This window comes from Magallana gigas, chromosome 10 (genome assembly GCF_963853765.1).
Source record: "Magallana gigas chromosome 10, xbMagGiga1.1, whole genome shotgun sequence".
Classification (NCBI taxonomy): domain Eukaryota; kingdom Metazoa; phylum Mollusca; class Bivalvia; order Ostreida; family Ostreidae; genus Magallana; species Magallana gigas.
In genome coordinates, this window is record NC_088862.1 from 28,092,918 (window position 1) to 28,109,248 (window position 16,331).

The following is a 16,331-nucleotide window of genomic DNA, read 5'->3' on the forward strand; positions in this document are numbered from 1 at the left end:
GCCTTCACTTAGTATGTTTATTTTATTTTGGAAACTGCGGGGTAGTGTTGTTCTATCTCATTTTATGTTAAGGAATATACGTAAGCTATTTATAGTTGTCACGTGATCATGCACCAATGTGGCAGTAATGTACTACCCGATTTTATTGCACTGACATCTATTTCAAAGGATAATACAAAGTTTTTGATCGTATTCAAAATAGTTATTTAATTTCACGATTTTGAATATAACAGTCAAAATAAGACGCTAAATTGCCCATATGCTTCCTTAACACCCCCGCGTTAATCTATTATGGAATTTTTTTTTTTTTCAAATGAAAATATTTAAAACCGAGTTAAGAGAATGCTGTATGCTATGCTATGGTATGATATGACGAATGCGATTCTATGAGATTATATGCTATGGTATGAGATAACAATGCTATGCTATGAGATTTCAAAGCTATGCTATGAGATTTCAATGCTATGCTATGGTGTATGTTGTAAAAGATATGCTTGAACCGACTGTATGTATGTAATGGTAATATTGCATTATATGCCATAATTAAATGAAAAATGCATTTTTTAAAAATATTAATCATACAAATATCAACTTGGAATTTGGACATGTTGTTTCTAGTACGTTTACATCCCAAAAACACACATCATTAATAAATGTTTATTAGATATACACACAAACCAAGCATGTTTTGGAACAAAAATATACATATTAATGTATTTTTTTATTAAAATAATCAAATCAAAAGGATCATATTTAACTTCAATAAGCAATATATTTCATACTTAATTTATACAGTAATATAATTTATTTTCAGAGAAACACAACGATACTCTATTTAAAGACAGAACGATAATAATGCAGACCGTACTCACATCCAAGGACACGGCTCATTATCAATCGAAGCGTTTAATGTATGCTATTTTCGGACTTTCAGTGGCTGCTGTTTTGATAACAATTACTTATATATACACTTGTCAACTAGAGAAGCGTAAAATTTTTACTAGCACAGTTTGATACCTGGAATTTTGCTTTTTATTTTTTTTAAGATGGTGCTACATTGTAAATGATGTACCAATGCTTACAACTTTTATGTATCAATATTTTTCAACTTATTTTTATTCCAACTTAAGATAATCTCTCTCTGATCATTTTAAGTGACACAAATACTACGGAGTGACAAAAAAGATTTTGATCCATTTCTATTATTCTGTATTGCAATGTAAAGCTTGATAATGTTTGTATAATGCTCATTAAGATTAACATTCCTAATATCAGATTTCATGTTTAAATTTTTGAATTTGAAGAAACATATTAATTGTAAACAACTTATTACATGTCATATTTTTAGACTTAAAAAAAAGTCGAATGTAAAAATAATCATCATATATTATTTTGATTTTTATAATGAACTGATATCGAAATTGTGTTCATTCTATATGTTTTACTTGATTATTGATAAGATATTTAATCAGGAAAAGTATATACAGAATTGTTAACCTAACTGTCGAGACAAAATATTAAGGAAACGGTACCAACGAGATGAAACAGAAAGAAAAGAAAATAGTCATGTTGTGCATTATTACAAAACATATCACACCATACTTATTGTTTTAAAGAAAATTACTAAGCTTAGTAATAAATTTTTCAGGTGTAATAGATGTTACAGTTGATTTATCATCAAATTACAACGAATTTATTTACAACACTAAAACCTTTTTTGTAAAATGTGTACCATCTGTCAACAATCATTCTTATTTTTTTCACTGATTGCAATTGTTGTTGTGCTCATCATAATATTAGTTGATTTTTTTACACACAGCTATTTGATTAGCGACAATTGACCGCGATGATGACTGAGGGGTATCTGCAGTGACTGCATTTGTACATGTATCTTTATCGTCAAGTCTTAACTCATTTGCTATTAATCTGTCTTTTAAAGTAATAAAGAGACAAAAATCAAAGCATAGATTTGGTATACCTTGGGACAATAGTCGACATTCACATATGTAGGACAATTCATTTTTTAAGATCACTTTTGTTTTCACATTATCTGTTAGTGATTACATCAAAGTAAAAGTATTTTAGAAGGAATATCAAATTATCACAAATTCAAAACGGATATAGCACTGACATTAATAATCAGGTGAAAGTCCACTAAAAGTTACTTCAGAGTGTCTGCATAACTAAGCTGTGCCATTCAGTCACCTTTCAAGTCAGTTTGGCTATCATTCATTTATTAAACGACCAAAGTCAATCCTGTAAATTATGACAGACTAAGTGAAATAAGATTTATTATAGCTTTTCCTAAAACATAAGATCATATTACATGTAACTACAAAAAAAAATGTATTTCAAATATTGTAAAGTGAAGCATAATTTCTTATATGACATATATTTAAGTTATGTAATGAAATAAAGGGTGTTAATTTGTCAAACGTGTGTTTACTTGTGTAATGTACTCTAAAATTTCAGTATTTATCACACAAGGGTAAATTTTTTAATACTCGTATATCTTTTTAGAAAGCTCTGTTATGCTCATTGCGAATTGTATCTATCATATTGAAAATTTATTTTTAAAAAAAGAATGCTTCTTATGAGCAACAGACAATGGGTAAGTGCATGTACATAGGATCAAGTTATATTATCAGACTATGTGCTATCTGATATTAAATTTGTTATGGCAAAATAGAACTTATTTACAGGAAATCTATAAAATCTATTTTGTTGTTGTGGAAGAAATTTAAAAGTATGGAGACACGAAACCAAAAATTGATTGCATATTGATACAACGATGAAACTACGGGAAGTAAAAGTTTATCTAAATTTGTAAGTTAAATGTGTAATGTAATATACAAGAGGAAATTTAAAAGATTGCAAACGAGGAAATACAATACTTATTGATATGAATAAAAGTACATAAACAAACTAAAATACCAATAGTACCATTTTGGAATGTTACAATTAATTTGCTCTTTTTCCCCTCGAGATGTTTATAAAATCACAAAGTTATACAAGTATAAGGGAAATGAGGATTGGGTTTTATACTATAAACATAAAAGATTCCAGTTTTCATTTTAAACAAGTAGAAGTTTTTTTTTACAAATTTTTCTTCGGCAAAACAATGGCAACACAAACGTTTTGCTTTGTTTTGCTAAATCAAATATTTCTAATTCAATCTGATCTGTGTCCAGGGTAAGATATTTTATTTTGGCCGCTTCAAACTTAGCAATTTTGGGGGGGACATCAACGTTTGTATAACATTCAAGTTTAATATTTAAGAGAAAATGGTAAAAAATGTTGTATTGGATTCAAATGGAATGATGCACACGGGAATTGTTTACGTAAGTACAATTACATGTAGTATGCTGTCCTTACTATTTGTTTTAATGTTACATTTAGAGATACAAACCAAATTGTATTTATATATTATTCATACACTTATTTTTCTTTAACATTTTTATCCTTTTTATTAGCGTGTGATGAGGGATATTATGGGAGTAACTGTAGCTCAAAGTGCCGTTTTCCTATGTATGGAGTAAACTGTATGTCAACCTGTAACTGTTCTGCAATCAACTGTCACCATGTCTACGGTTGTGTAAAGTCTGAAGAAGGTATTACATTCTTTCTATTTTTTATGTCCTACTGTAGTCACATTTTTTAACTTTACATATATCAACATATACCTCATTAAGCAAAGGATTATTTAATTGCACGTGTATATCTGTCGTATTAAAGTTTTGAAGGTATCGCGCTTTGCAGAATACAGGTAACTCTTTTCAGAGGGATGTGTATGTTTTTCTGCATTGATTAATACCTTCATAGTACGCATGGAACACAAAAGAAATGATTTATCTTTTCATATGTTCATCTACTTTTAAATCATTAATTTAAATTAATGACAGAAAAAAAAGAACTTGGTATCATAATTGTCTATCAGCATTTAAGACAGAAGGAATCGTATTTTTTGATAAATATAAAAAAATAGATTGTTGCATCCATAACTACTTGCAAGTCCGTAAAGCTTACCGCATTATCCCATTGTAGCTTCATTTTTTATTGACAACGAAAAATGTACACAAAGTTAGCAAGTACAAAATCAATATCATTAAGCAATTTAAAAATCGTTTATTGTAGCTACATTAATGGTCAGAAGTAGTTTTAAAAGAAGACACTACATGTGTATTTGAAATATACAAGGGGCAGGAATTACAGGCAGCAAGATAATAAGATAAAAGACGGGTCTGCTTTACACTTAAGTGCGTTCAAGCTCGACCCCTAAAGTAAATCCTAACAAACCCAAACGAAACCCAAAGTGGACCTAAAAAACCCAGTGGACGCAAATTTTCAAAAAGCTGACCCAAATTAAACCCCAAGTAAACCCCGAAAGTAAACTTCGGGTTTAGTTGGGATCTGTTCTGGTGTTAGGTTGGGTCTGGTCAGCACTGCACTTTATCAAATCTGAAAATCATTTAGTCAAAAAAGTAAGTACATTCAAAGGACTATATATGATATCGGCCTAAAATGCCCCCTAAAATATATATTTGTGATTTGTAAATATATTTGTGATGTTTTTACATAATGTTCATTTTGATTCAACTGCCCATAATTTAGAAATATTACATCGTAAAGACAATCTTTTCCCGCCATTTTTGCATTTTTAGCATAAAACAGCTTGTTTTCAAGCAGTTTTTCTTTCAGAAAACAAAGAGCGCATTCTTGAACAAACAAAATACTTTAATCAGTGATGTATTTAGCCAAGACTTATAAGTGACAAAAATATTTTTCTTGTTCAAGCATGCGCTCTTTATTTCCCATTCATAAAAATATAAGAAAAATGTCAATTTTTGACTAATTTTGATTAAATTATAGAAATAGCGTCACTTCTGACGTCATATACTGCCACTAAGTGCAATTAAATCAAATTAATATGTGAAAAATATATTTTACATAAACTCTTCTAAAAAATGACATAACATTTTATTGTACCCGAAACACTTTAAAAAATGGCAAATAACGGGGGCAAAATTTAACTCATATCATATATAGTTCTTTGAGCAGATCGTTTTCCTTTACAGCAAAATTTGATACTGATTAGTTTGTATGAATTAAGATATATTTTCTATAAAGGCAATAATAGTATAAAAACCCACCAAAGAGGAATAAAATAAAATAGTTGTATCTGTCTCTCTATTCCCATGTATGTTATTACATTATTTTAATCATTTTATAACAGAAATGCTATTATTATACATATTATCATATCCAACACCTTTTTTACAGCAAATGTAACCACCACTGACTATTTAGATGAATTGACACTGCTCACTGAAAAAGAAAAGGAACCATTCAAAACTAATGGTGTTGTGTACTCCATCATCGGACTCGCAGCAATTTCTGTTCTGTTGATAATTCTATATCTGTGTTCACACCTACTAGAGAAATACTAAGTTTAAAAATAAAACATCTTTTTATATTCTTAAACATTTATAATTATATGAATTAAGTTTCCAATAGCATCTGCTATTGAATTTTTTCGGAATTGTTTGTTATGTCCAGATATAATCCGGATTTAATTGCTGCACAACCTTTTTTGAGATTATAATACAGCTTTCACTTCGTAAGCACCGTGCAAAATTTGTCGAACCATTTTTCCGTCAGTTATTTTGTGTGATACAGAGACCCCAGTGTATGTTTTTTTGTATTTTTCATATAACTTAAAAACTGATAAACGGTATACTCCTTTATTATGCGATTTAATTGGTATACAAAGTACTGATGTACTAAGGGAGTTGATTTAATTGATTATTATTTATTTTGATAGGAACATGTTTCGCATGGCAAGTACTTTCTTAGCTGTACTTGATTCATTATTAATTTAAATTGTTTTCTTATTTGAATTATCGGACTATTCTGACATGGATTTCGAGCTATAGCCAAAAAATACACTGTAAGTTACGTTGTGTAATATTCAAAGGTACAATAACGCTGTCACACTCTACGTATATAGTGTGTCAGTTACCAAAATTTTTTTGCACAAGTGTATCAAAGCAAAGTTATTTATGAGTAAAATTTCTGGAACACACTGCCTCTAAATACATGAAATCGAATTTATCGATTATTCTTAAGTACTACGTTTCGTCAGCGGTGATGATTTGTGGTTTGGTCCAAACACTTTTTTACTTCCGGTTTGCCAGAGTACATGTAACTGCATGGGAGAGTTGATTAAAATCAACTCCTCAAAATTAAACCAAGTTTATTAATCAATAAAAACTTATTAATTGTCAATTTTGTTTTAATTATTAAGTTACCCGTTCACGCATTTCCCTGTTTTGTCTAGGTTAAATAGAAGTAGACTGATATAATGATATTACCAAATATTCTAACTAGAATGTAAAATGATAATTGATAACACAGTTATTTTTTGATATGAAATACATTTTTTTTTCTTTTGTATAAATATACAGCTGACATATATAACAGTGAAATATTCTAAACAACTTTCCCATTACTGTTTTGCAATGCAACAAATCATCTTACAACTTGCGAAATAAAAAAAAAAACTATTGTGTTTAGTGAAATTGTTATTCTAAAATCGTCTCTAGTTAAAATAGGTCACTCCGATATGCTGTATGACCATATATCTGCAATATGGATCATTGTTTAAGTTCCTTGTTTAAGAATTGATTATATATAAATGAACCATGAAAATCATGCGATTAATAACATCTTCTTTCGTCCACTAAAAAACCCGACATAGGAAATTGAGTAATCTGATTTTAAATTGATTATTTTTTTTTTTATCTATGCATATCATAAAAACAACTTTTTTTGTAGGGTTTGTTTTCAACATCTTTCTGTATTAATTAAATGTGATGTTTTGTGTTTAAGTGTGGCATTTAGTAAATAGTTATCGATCTTGGTGAAGCTAATAATAATACTTTTAGAGTTCATGTTTTTTAATATTGCAGTCATTACACACCTAAGTATTTCAATCTCTGGAGGCAATTGTTGCCTTTTACAGTGTTATGTATCATTATTTTTTTTATCATTTAGTTGTTTTTATGTTGGTTTTTTATAATATTGTTTTTGTCTGTTGAATCGTTTTACTAATGTTAATTTTAATGAATGTAACAAATGTAACAATGTAAATGAGTCTTTTTAAAATAAAGCACGTAAGTGCAAATTTTCACAAGACTTTCAGAAAATACTAAATTATTTTAAAGCGTAAAGTCTGCACAATTTGTCAGATTTGTAATTTGCTTCGAAAAATATTAAAACATTCGTTATTGGGCAAAGATCTTGATCATACCTTAAGCTATTCTATCGTCCACTCCATTGCTACAGAAACAGTTTTCTTGAAGAGTTAAACTATAAATTTCATCTATTGGTAAACTGTTCTTTAGAAGTATTACTTTAAAATACGAATCACACAAAAAGTAAAAACAGTCTCTATTCAGTAAACAGTTTAATGAAATATGCTCCAACCAACACATAACTATAGAGCAAGTATTTTGTTGTGTTTAACTTACATATGTAAAAAAAATTTTGAAGACGACGAGATAACTTTTAATCACAATGTTTACTCTTTCATTACTTATAGTATTACGTTTATAACATATAGAGTAAATGACTCTTCACATTAAAACCCTTATTTCTCATTTTATACTGACATAAGCGTTATTCAAACGAGTGTTTTATTAGATCTCTTGGTGCTCTGTCGTTCAAAGTTCCAGCGATATTACTTGTTTTTCGGCTTAATCAATGCAATTGCATAACTCATGTTTCAAATTAATTGTTTGGTATCATCATTAATTATATCCGAATTTAAGTATTTACATCAAAACAATTCATTTCAGTCGATATTACAGACAAGGAATAAGGATAAATAACATACATATTGAACATAATAATCAATGTGAAAGGTTTATACAAGTTTTTCTTTCATGCGGAATAAAATGTACACAAAGAAATATTCAGCGACAGCTACGAATATAATGACGATTTGCACTGTTTTTTGTAATATTGTTTCAAATTTTTGTAGTTGGGTCCTTGCATTTATGTGGCAAGTAAGTCAAAACTACATTTTTTTCAATTACTGTTTCAGAATATTTGTGTTTAATTTAATCACTCACAACTGTATTTCTCAACTTTGTAGCATAGATGGAACATTGAGTTGTTACCAAGGGTACAAGTTGGATCGTGCACAAAATACATGTATATGTATGTTCTTTTCTATTTCATACAAGTATGCTAAAGAATCAGGGGCATTTTATTTAATTCCCAAGCGTAAACGTTTTCCAGAGAGCCTTTTACAGTATCTTCAAGAGGAAAATTAATTGAATGTATGATTGATTAACTGTATATCATGAAACATGTCCACATTATTACAAATTCACTGAACTTTATTATCGTTTACTAAGCATGTGATAACGGATTTACTTGAATAAACTGTGTCACCAAGTGTCAATATCCTACGTATGGACAAGGCTGTCAGTCTTTGTGTGACTGTAATGCTACAGTTTGTGATTGTGTCAATGGTTGTATTAATGCTTCAGAAAGTAAGATTCCATACCAGTATTTTCCATTAAGCACTATTTGAAATGTGATTTCAAATAATAACAATAAAATTGAGGATTTTATACAATTGTCTTATTATAGCAATATATTCTTGTTTTTTAATAGTATTTGATGTACTGATCTGATGTACAAAAATATATTTTTTTTTAAATTTCTGTGAAGAATATAAAGAATAATTGTATGTAAAAAGTGTGATTTGGTTTTATTTTTGTTTTTGTTTGTTTTTTGTTTGGTTTTTTTTTGTTTTTTTTGGCATAAACACTTTTTTGTTGTAGATCATCAGATCCAATCTACAATTCACATAAACTACAAGAATGCCACTAAAGAACTTATGATGACTGTGAAAGATAACGTCATTAATGGTGAAAGTAAGTACTATTCTGCATAAGTCAAATATTATTTGATGTGTTTGTTTTGTGCCTATTTGGAACGGCAGAGTTATACTGCTTAACGAGGACACGTGCATGTGACAGACAGAAAGACACACATTCCCTGGTTACAACAACTTGTACAAGAAAGCGTTACGAAATGTCATTATATGTTTTTAAATATCACTCCTAGTGGTAGAATTATTTTTTATCTCTTATACTTTGATTTTAATTAATGCTTATGTGTGTCTTACACTCATACAATTTACATGACTATAACAACGTATCATATAATTACTAATAGAAATTGTACTGTGAAATTCGTCTTTAATCCATTTTGTAACAATAAATAATTAGGTGAGAACAAAAAGAGGCTGGTTTGTATTCCCCAAATACTAACAATATAAAATGCAATAATGCTGAACAGTTTCTTTTTGTTTGTGCATCATATATGATAACATCAAGTATCATTATATCATAATATACCTTTTATATAATGATTTGCATTGTACATTTAATGGTATATTTAATATATGACATCGGTACGGCATTTGTACATTCATTAATGATATTTTTAGTAATTATAGACTACATTCACATATTCGTACATTTCTGTATACATGTCTTAAAAAAAATTGTCAATGAGACCATTCGTTTTCGGTGTGAAATTATCTATAAAATGCTTACATACTTTAACAAAATCCTCTTTTGGCATGCAATGTTAATCTGACTTTACAAATTAACCATGTCAAATGTTTATGTTTATGTATGTTTTTTTTTATTTGTGGTATTTTTCAGGTACTTCCAATGTTATGGACAATACAGCAAAAACCTACACTTTTTCATGCTATAATAAGGAGACGGAATCCAGTAGGGTTCACAGTTTAATGTTTGCAGTATTTGGACTTACATCAGTGTCTTTTATCATTTATATGGTGTATATTTACACACGAGTACTAGGAAAGCGTCAAACAAATAATCGCACATTCTTAGGATGAAAGTCTATTATTCAGTCAACTGAATACTCAATTTAATGTCTGTGAAGTTTATCAAATGGCAAAATTATGCTATTAAATCACGTTTTATTTACCTTTAAGACACCTTGCTGTTGTTTTATTCAATATGATTTTTGCGGACAATTTTTTCTAAATGGTCCGAATTTTTTTGTTTAGCTTTTTTTAACCAAATTAAAAAAGAGTAACGTGTCCAATTGATTTAAGTATTGATTTCAACTTTAAGGTAAATGATGTATCTCTATGTTAAACAAGATACAAAATTGATTACTTGACAAACGGCAACGATTTTGATCCATTAAACGTTATTTTAATTTTTTTGTTTATTAAATGGCCAGTACTTGGCTTCCATAATAATATTATTATGATATCCTTTTTCTCTTAAAGTTTTTCTGGTTTTTAAAATGAAGTAAAAAATTATGACACAATATGTTGTAAACCAACTTTTGTTGGTGACTGCTTCACTTTTTTTTATTCTCAAGCGATCGAATTGTATGCAGTTTCTTATATTAATGTTAAAGTATTTTGGTTTGTGGTCAACATTTAAGGTAAGTTTTACGTCGAAAACAAATCTTACAAACCACGCGAAATATTTCGTTTTATTTTATTATTCAAATAATATGATATAAAACTAGTACTCAAACTTAACATCGATTGCAATCATTAGAATTACAACTAGTAGAATGGCATAACAGGCCTGCTTTGAATGTAGATGATTTTTTTGGCTTTTTATTTAAACGTCACGTAGCTTATCATCAAAGTAGTTTCCTAATAAATGTGACATGAAATTCAAACTTGGAGTGAAACATGATCTTGACTTTACGCATATTTTCTTTTACAACTACAGTAGTTGGCCATAAGTATATTCCCAAAATGGCCGATGTTAACGTAGATCTCTTCATATCACCTGAAGTTTTTTGGCTAACTACTCCTAACAACAAAGTAAAAATGACTAGGCAAACATATATATTACTTTGTATTATATCCTAGGATATGAAATATTCTTGCAATTGTACTCGTTTAACGATGTAAAGGCTCGCATTCAATATAAAGTGAGACTACACGAAATGTCAACTACAACTTTTTCTAGGTCATGGAAAATTCGGATTTCATTTTTGACCTTTGAAACCGTATTATTAGCATTTTTCATATAATTTCAAAGATATTAATGTCTGAACAGTATGTAAGCCAAATCTGTGTTGATACTGTCTTTCTGTTTTATTCATCACATTATACTTTGGTCTTGCTGTTAATCAAGCTGTTTGATTTTTGAAAGCATGTTTTGGGTTGGGTCTGGGGACATTGAAATGGGATTCAGTCATCTCGTGGTTACCTAATCTTACAACTTCCAGTTCGAGTTACGATTTTACCATTATTCCGGTCTTCTGTATTTTTAAGCTTTGCATAACTGTGTCGGCTGTTTATTCAGTTGATCCTTCCAGTTTTATTTATGTAAAAGTCCCAAATCTGACATCTGTATTACGACTTGTTTCTGTCTTCCTAGACTTTTTCTGTGGTTCGTCGCAATGTTGTTTTGCAGATGATAAATGTTTACCAAAGGGGAATAACTACAAAAATTAAATTGACAAAAGCAGAAAAAAAGTCGTAAAATCACTTGGCACTTTTTTAATTCTGGCCATCAAAGAAATAGATGCTTTATTTCCTTTTAAAATGTATCTTACAGGGGAAAAAAATGTTACGGCGGCCATTTTGGGAACTAAATTATGGCCAACTACTGCTACATTGTACTGAAGCAGTTTAATACAAATCCTAAGAACGTCTATTAAAAAGAAGTTAACGTGTGAACGTGAATTTATATTTTTGTAATTAGATATTATATTTGAAGTATGATACAAGTTTATTCCGAAAAAATGTATTATCTTCAGAACCATTTCCGTGCATACATATAATGCTGTTCAGTCATCAATGTAAGTTGTAAACCAATTTTAGCGGATTTTGTTTGGAGTTAATACCTAGAATTAATTGATCATTGAAACGTTATTTCTAATATCGCATTGTAAAAATATAATTATTGGCAAGGAATTTTCGTATCCTTAAACTGTGATTTTATCTAAATTTCTTAAAATTGACATCCACGAATACCAGTGTAACCACGGTGCTCAGTCTGAACTTGACACAATCTTAAATATCTTAGATTTCTTCCTATTTTCCGAAAAGGTCGCCGTTATAAACTTTGCGTGCTCTTACCAAGACTGTATGACTGTATCTGATTGCGAATTGTGTTTTTGCGATTCAATGTGTCGCTAAATTGTTTGAAACTGACATTCATGCATTGAGACAAAAAAGGTGTTGCGCTTATAAGACACCTTTTGGATAGATTAATTCATTATAATATAAACATGTATGAAAAGTAAACTTTGTTTGCCTTAATTTTCGTTTTAGTTGTTATAACTATATACAAAATCATTTTCTGTGCACGGATTTAGTAAAGCATGAACTGTTCTTTTTTTGTTATTTGATTTAATTTTATCAACTTTTGGATCAATGTTTTTATACATGAATGTACTGTTCTTGTTTTTAAATTAAATTTTCATGAAAAAATTAAATAATCAATATTCATTGTTGTATATAATGTGTTAGAGCTAGAAATATGTATTGTAGGCTATAAACGGTAGCGCGTGATGGGGATTCTGTGCTCATTGTACATGTAATACATCGGTTTGAGTTTTATTTTCTTTAAATAATATATCCCTGTACCTTTAACAAATACTAAAAATCTTGTTTATATCATTATCTAACGTTCAAAATGCTTCACTTAAAAATCTGATACTTTCTCATTTACTTATATTTTCAAGCTAAAAGAAACAACAGTTAGGAATTCATTGTTTATTGTTTAAAGCATAACAGTAATTTACCCTAAAGTATTGAAAAAAAAAAGAATTTTCAGCTTCTTTCAAACTAAAATTCAAAAAACCCAAACTCCAATATTACAAATATATATCTTTTTTGTATTTGAAAACGCACAAAGACCGGCGTATCCATTCTATGAGAAGAGTAATTCACTCTTGTACATCTATACTACTATATCATAATAATTGACTCGAATGTTTTAGGCTTTAATACCGAGAAATTGGAAGAGTACTGTCCTTTGTCTTATATAATTTAAACATCATTGGTACTTTAAGATTACCAATTTATCTTTATTTTTTCTCAATCAAGCTTTGCAAATTAATAACGAAAATTCATTTTAAAAATCCGGAAATAATCTGAATTTTTTTGATTTTACAATCTTGCATATGCGCATTACATTCACGCTAAATCACGGGAGGCTCTTTAGTTTATGTTTCCACAATATCAAATTTGCACGGATAATTACAAGTACATGTAAATTTTCATTGAACATTTGTCTTATATTCTGTTCATCAAAGGAATACAGGAGATATCTCTAACTCAGTGCATTTAATATGAAATATCGCAAAAGTTCCGAATGTCAACATGGTGTGTAAATTCGAAGCGAGAAAAAACGGTGGTGAAATAGTGTTGATTTCTTCATTAAGATGAACTAAATTTTAAGATGAAAATTTGACTCTTTTTTTCAATGCAGCCCCATTAATTTTCTCCATAATCGTTTCGGAGCGATTCTGCATTTTTTTGCTACATTACGGGTATATGGTTGGCATCCTAAATTAGGTGAAGGCCTGTTCCGAGACAGTTCGATTTTTCTAACTAAGCAGAGTGTAGTGAAATTAATAGCATTTTGTAGTCTTAAAGCTTGGTTATGTAAATGTCAACGATATGTAATACGGTGCGTCGATTTACCTAATTCGTAAATGTTCGATATCAATAATCTGTGATTTGATGAAAATGTTTGTAATGAATACATATCTTTGGGTATGTAGAATTATATATTTATCAATAACTGTTAATAACTGTTGTTACATGCAGTCACTCATTTATAGTTTAATATATGTTGGATGTGTGGAAAACTCTGCTACCTTGAGTACACGTGAAACAGATCTTGCTTAAAACTACGAAAGCCGAGAAGGATCATTCATTGTGATGTCTTACAATAGCTAGCGAAAATGATAAAAAAAAAAACATGAAATTTTCTTTAAATTGTGTGCGGATGTTGTACTCCAATAATAATTCGTTTTCCAGGTTTTTTTTATTTGGCTCGGCAAATTAATATAAAACTTTCTGTGTAGCTCCATAACGATGCACTGTAGATAAATTATGAGTAGTTTTACCTTTGATAAACAGGTACATATCCGTACTTGATTTTAATTTGACTCTTATAATCGGATTTAATATTCCAATAAATATAGGATAGGAAAGAGTAGACGGGACTTTTTTGCGCATATCCTACTGTACCATTCATTCAACACAGATATTAGCACTCATCGAGTTCAACTTGCTTTCCTTTTTATCATCCACTGGATTTAAAGCTATTAATGTTTGAAAATATTTTGAATTTATGGCCTGATTATATATAAATAAGAGCTGCGCTGGTGCATCTATTTACCCAAATGGACCAAAATATAACCAAATGAATCTAAAAAATATGACAAAATTAGTTTTAAACGTACGACTCTTTTTCAATTCTAATCGGGTATGTCCTTTAGAACAATCTTGAACCACACACATTTTAGCAAATAAAACGACAATTGTTTCATTTTTTATGGGGAGGGAGGTGGTGCCGGTAAAGGACATGTATTGCTTGTGGCAGTTGTGCTATACTCTCATTTGTTATAATAGGTAATACTACATATTGATATAAAATGAAAGTTTCCAATTACACTGTACATAGCTTCTATCATGCATTTTGACCCGTGCGATAGTTTAAAACAATTTTCAAAGCATTTAATGTAATTCAACCAATCATTTTTGAAATTTAATTTTCTGGATCCCCGCCTAATACGTCAGCCTTCTTGTATATTAGAATTACATGTACGTTGACCATATGTACACATTAACATAATCGGCTATGTTATGGGACGATACCATTTTTTATCAATGTTTTTGCAGGATATGTAACAAATAACAGTCTATTTGTTGGTTTTTGCACTGATTATTTGAGATAATTTGCCGCCATCTTTTATTCGTTCCACACACCACTCACAGTTTCTTTATTTGGTGTTCTGTGTGTATGGCGACAAATTGGTAACTTTGCACCACTCACCCCTTGTAGCTTCATCCTGATTACATTTTATCTGGCTAAGTGTAATGTAGTAGTATATTAAATACACACATCTTTGTTTGCAGTGCTTATTTACATCTTTAGAGATTTACTTACAAAAAAAGTAAACATTTGTATGACTTATATGTAATTATTGTCAATTTTGGTGTGTGTGGGGGGGGGGGGGGGGGGGGGGGTAGGAAACTACAGAGAAACTTAAATTGGCTGTGAAACATATGCTTTTATTCTTTCTTGTTGATATATCAATGAATGAATTAAAACAAAATACATGTACAATAATTAATTTTGAAATATTCATGCACAATCAAATTTTTAAAAAGTTTTACTGTTCTCTGCACAAGAAATCGGCAATGTGAACAAATTGGCACCCTATCATCCCTACCTTTAATTGTAGAGAGTAGGTATCCTTCTATATTAAAAACAATTCCAAAAGTAAGACTCATAATAAGTTGTTTACTGAGGAAAAGGAAAAAAATTGTATTTATTAATAATTCCGTATGATGTGATAATATCTCAATGATTTGTTTATAATCATAGTACTAGTGTATCACTGTATGCATACATAAAAACGATAAGTAATGCTTATATTTATTAGTGAAACAGGACAGATTATTTATATTTAGATTATTTAGATACATGTACTAATCTTCATGCGGGGATCTAGAAAGGAGGGGGTCAGGGGATCTGGACCCCCTTCTCGGGAAAATTGGAGCTTATTAAATTTACATAGTAATTTTTTTAAAATTGGCCTAGGACCCCCTACAGAAAAAATTAGCTACGCTTATGAAGTTCTCTACCATAACCGCATTTTTACACAAAAGAGGTGAATAAACCCGGGTTTTAAACTATTGCTGGTCGTGAAATACCCCAGGGTTCAAACGCATCAGGTGGAAATGCACCAGGGCAAACAAAATCACTTAGATCCGCGAAGCACACTGCATTATTACTAGTCTACTTAGATATTCTGTGTAAAAGTAAATACACATAATTATTTAGTTAGGTAGGGAGAAGTGAACATAGCATTTATCAAGAGCTATTAAGACATTTATTTGTAGGAAAGAGCATGTACGAATAATCCTTATTTAGAACAGTTTGATGTTGCTAGGATACAGGTTTCAGATCCATGATTTGATTGGTTAATTTAGATATTGAATCTCGAATTTCGAATCTCGAATCTCGTATTTCGAATCTCGTATTTTGAATCTCGAATCTCGA

General features: G+C 29.8%; 1 protein-coding gene and 1 long non-coding RNA gene across 3 annotated transcripts in view; both read left to right on the forward strand.

Moving 5' to 3' along the window:
* LOC105339293 (uncharacterized) overlaps positions 1 to 2,399 on the forward strand; it is a 36,373-nt gene extending 33,974 nt beyond the window's left edge. Inside the window, exon 7 of one of the 2 annotated variants that reach the window (XM_066073804.1) lies at positions 815 to 2,399. In XM_066073804.1, the coding sequence (XP_065929876.1) occupies positions 815 to 1,014 (200 nt within the window). In that variant the 3' untranslated portion in view covers positions 1,015 to 2,399. The remainder of the gene's footprint in view (positions 1 to 814) is intronic. The other variant, XM_066073805.1, reaches the window with a different exon arrangement.
* Positions 2,400 to 3,000: 601 nt separating this feature from the next.
* On the forward strand, positions 3,001 to 8,213 carry LOC105339294 (uncharacterized). The gene is made up of 4 exons (XR_004597509.2): positions 3,001 to 3,192; positions 3,280 to 3,341; positions 3,474 to 3,611; positions 5,281 to 8,213. It is a non-coding gene; the product is annotated as an uncharacterized lncRNA (long non-coding RNA).
* Positions 8,214 to 16,331: the final 8,118 nt, after the last annotated feature.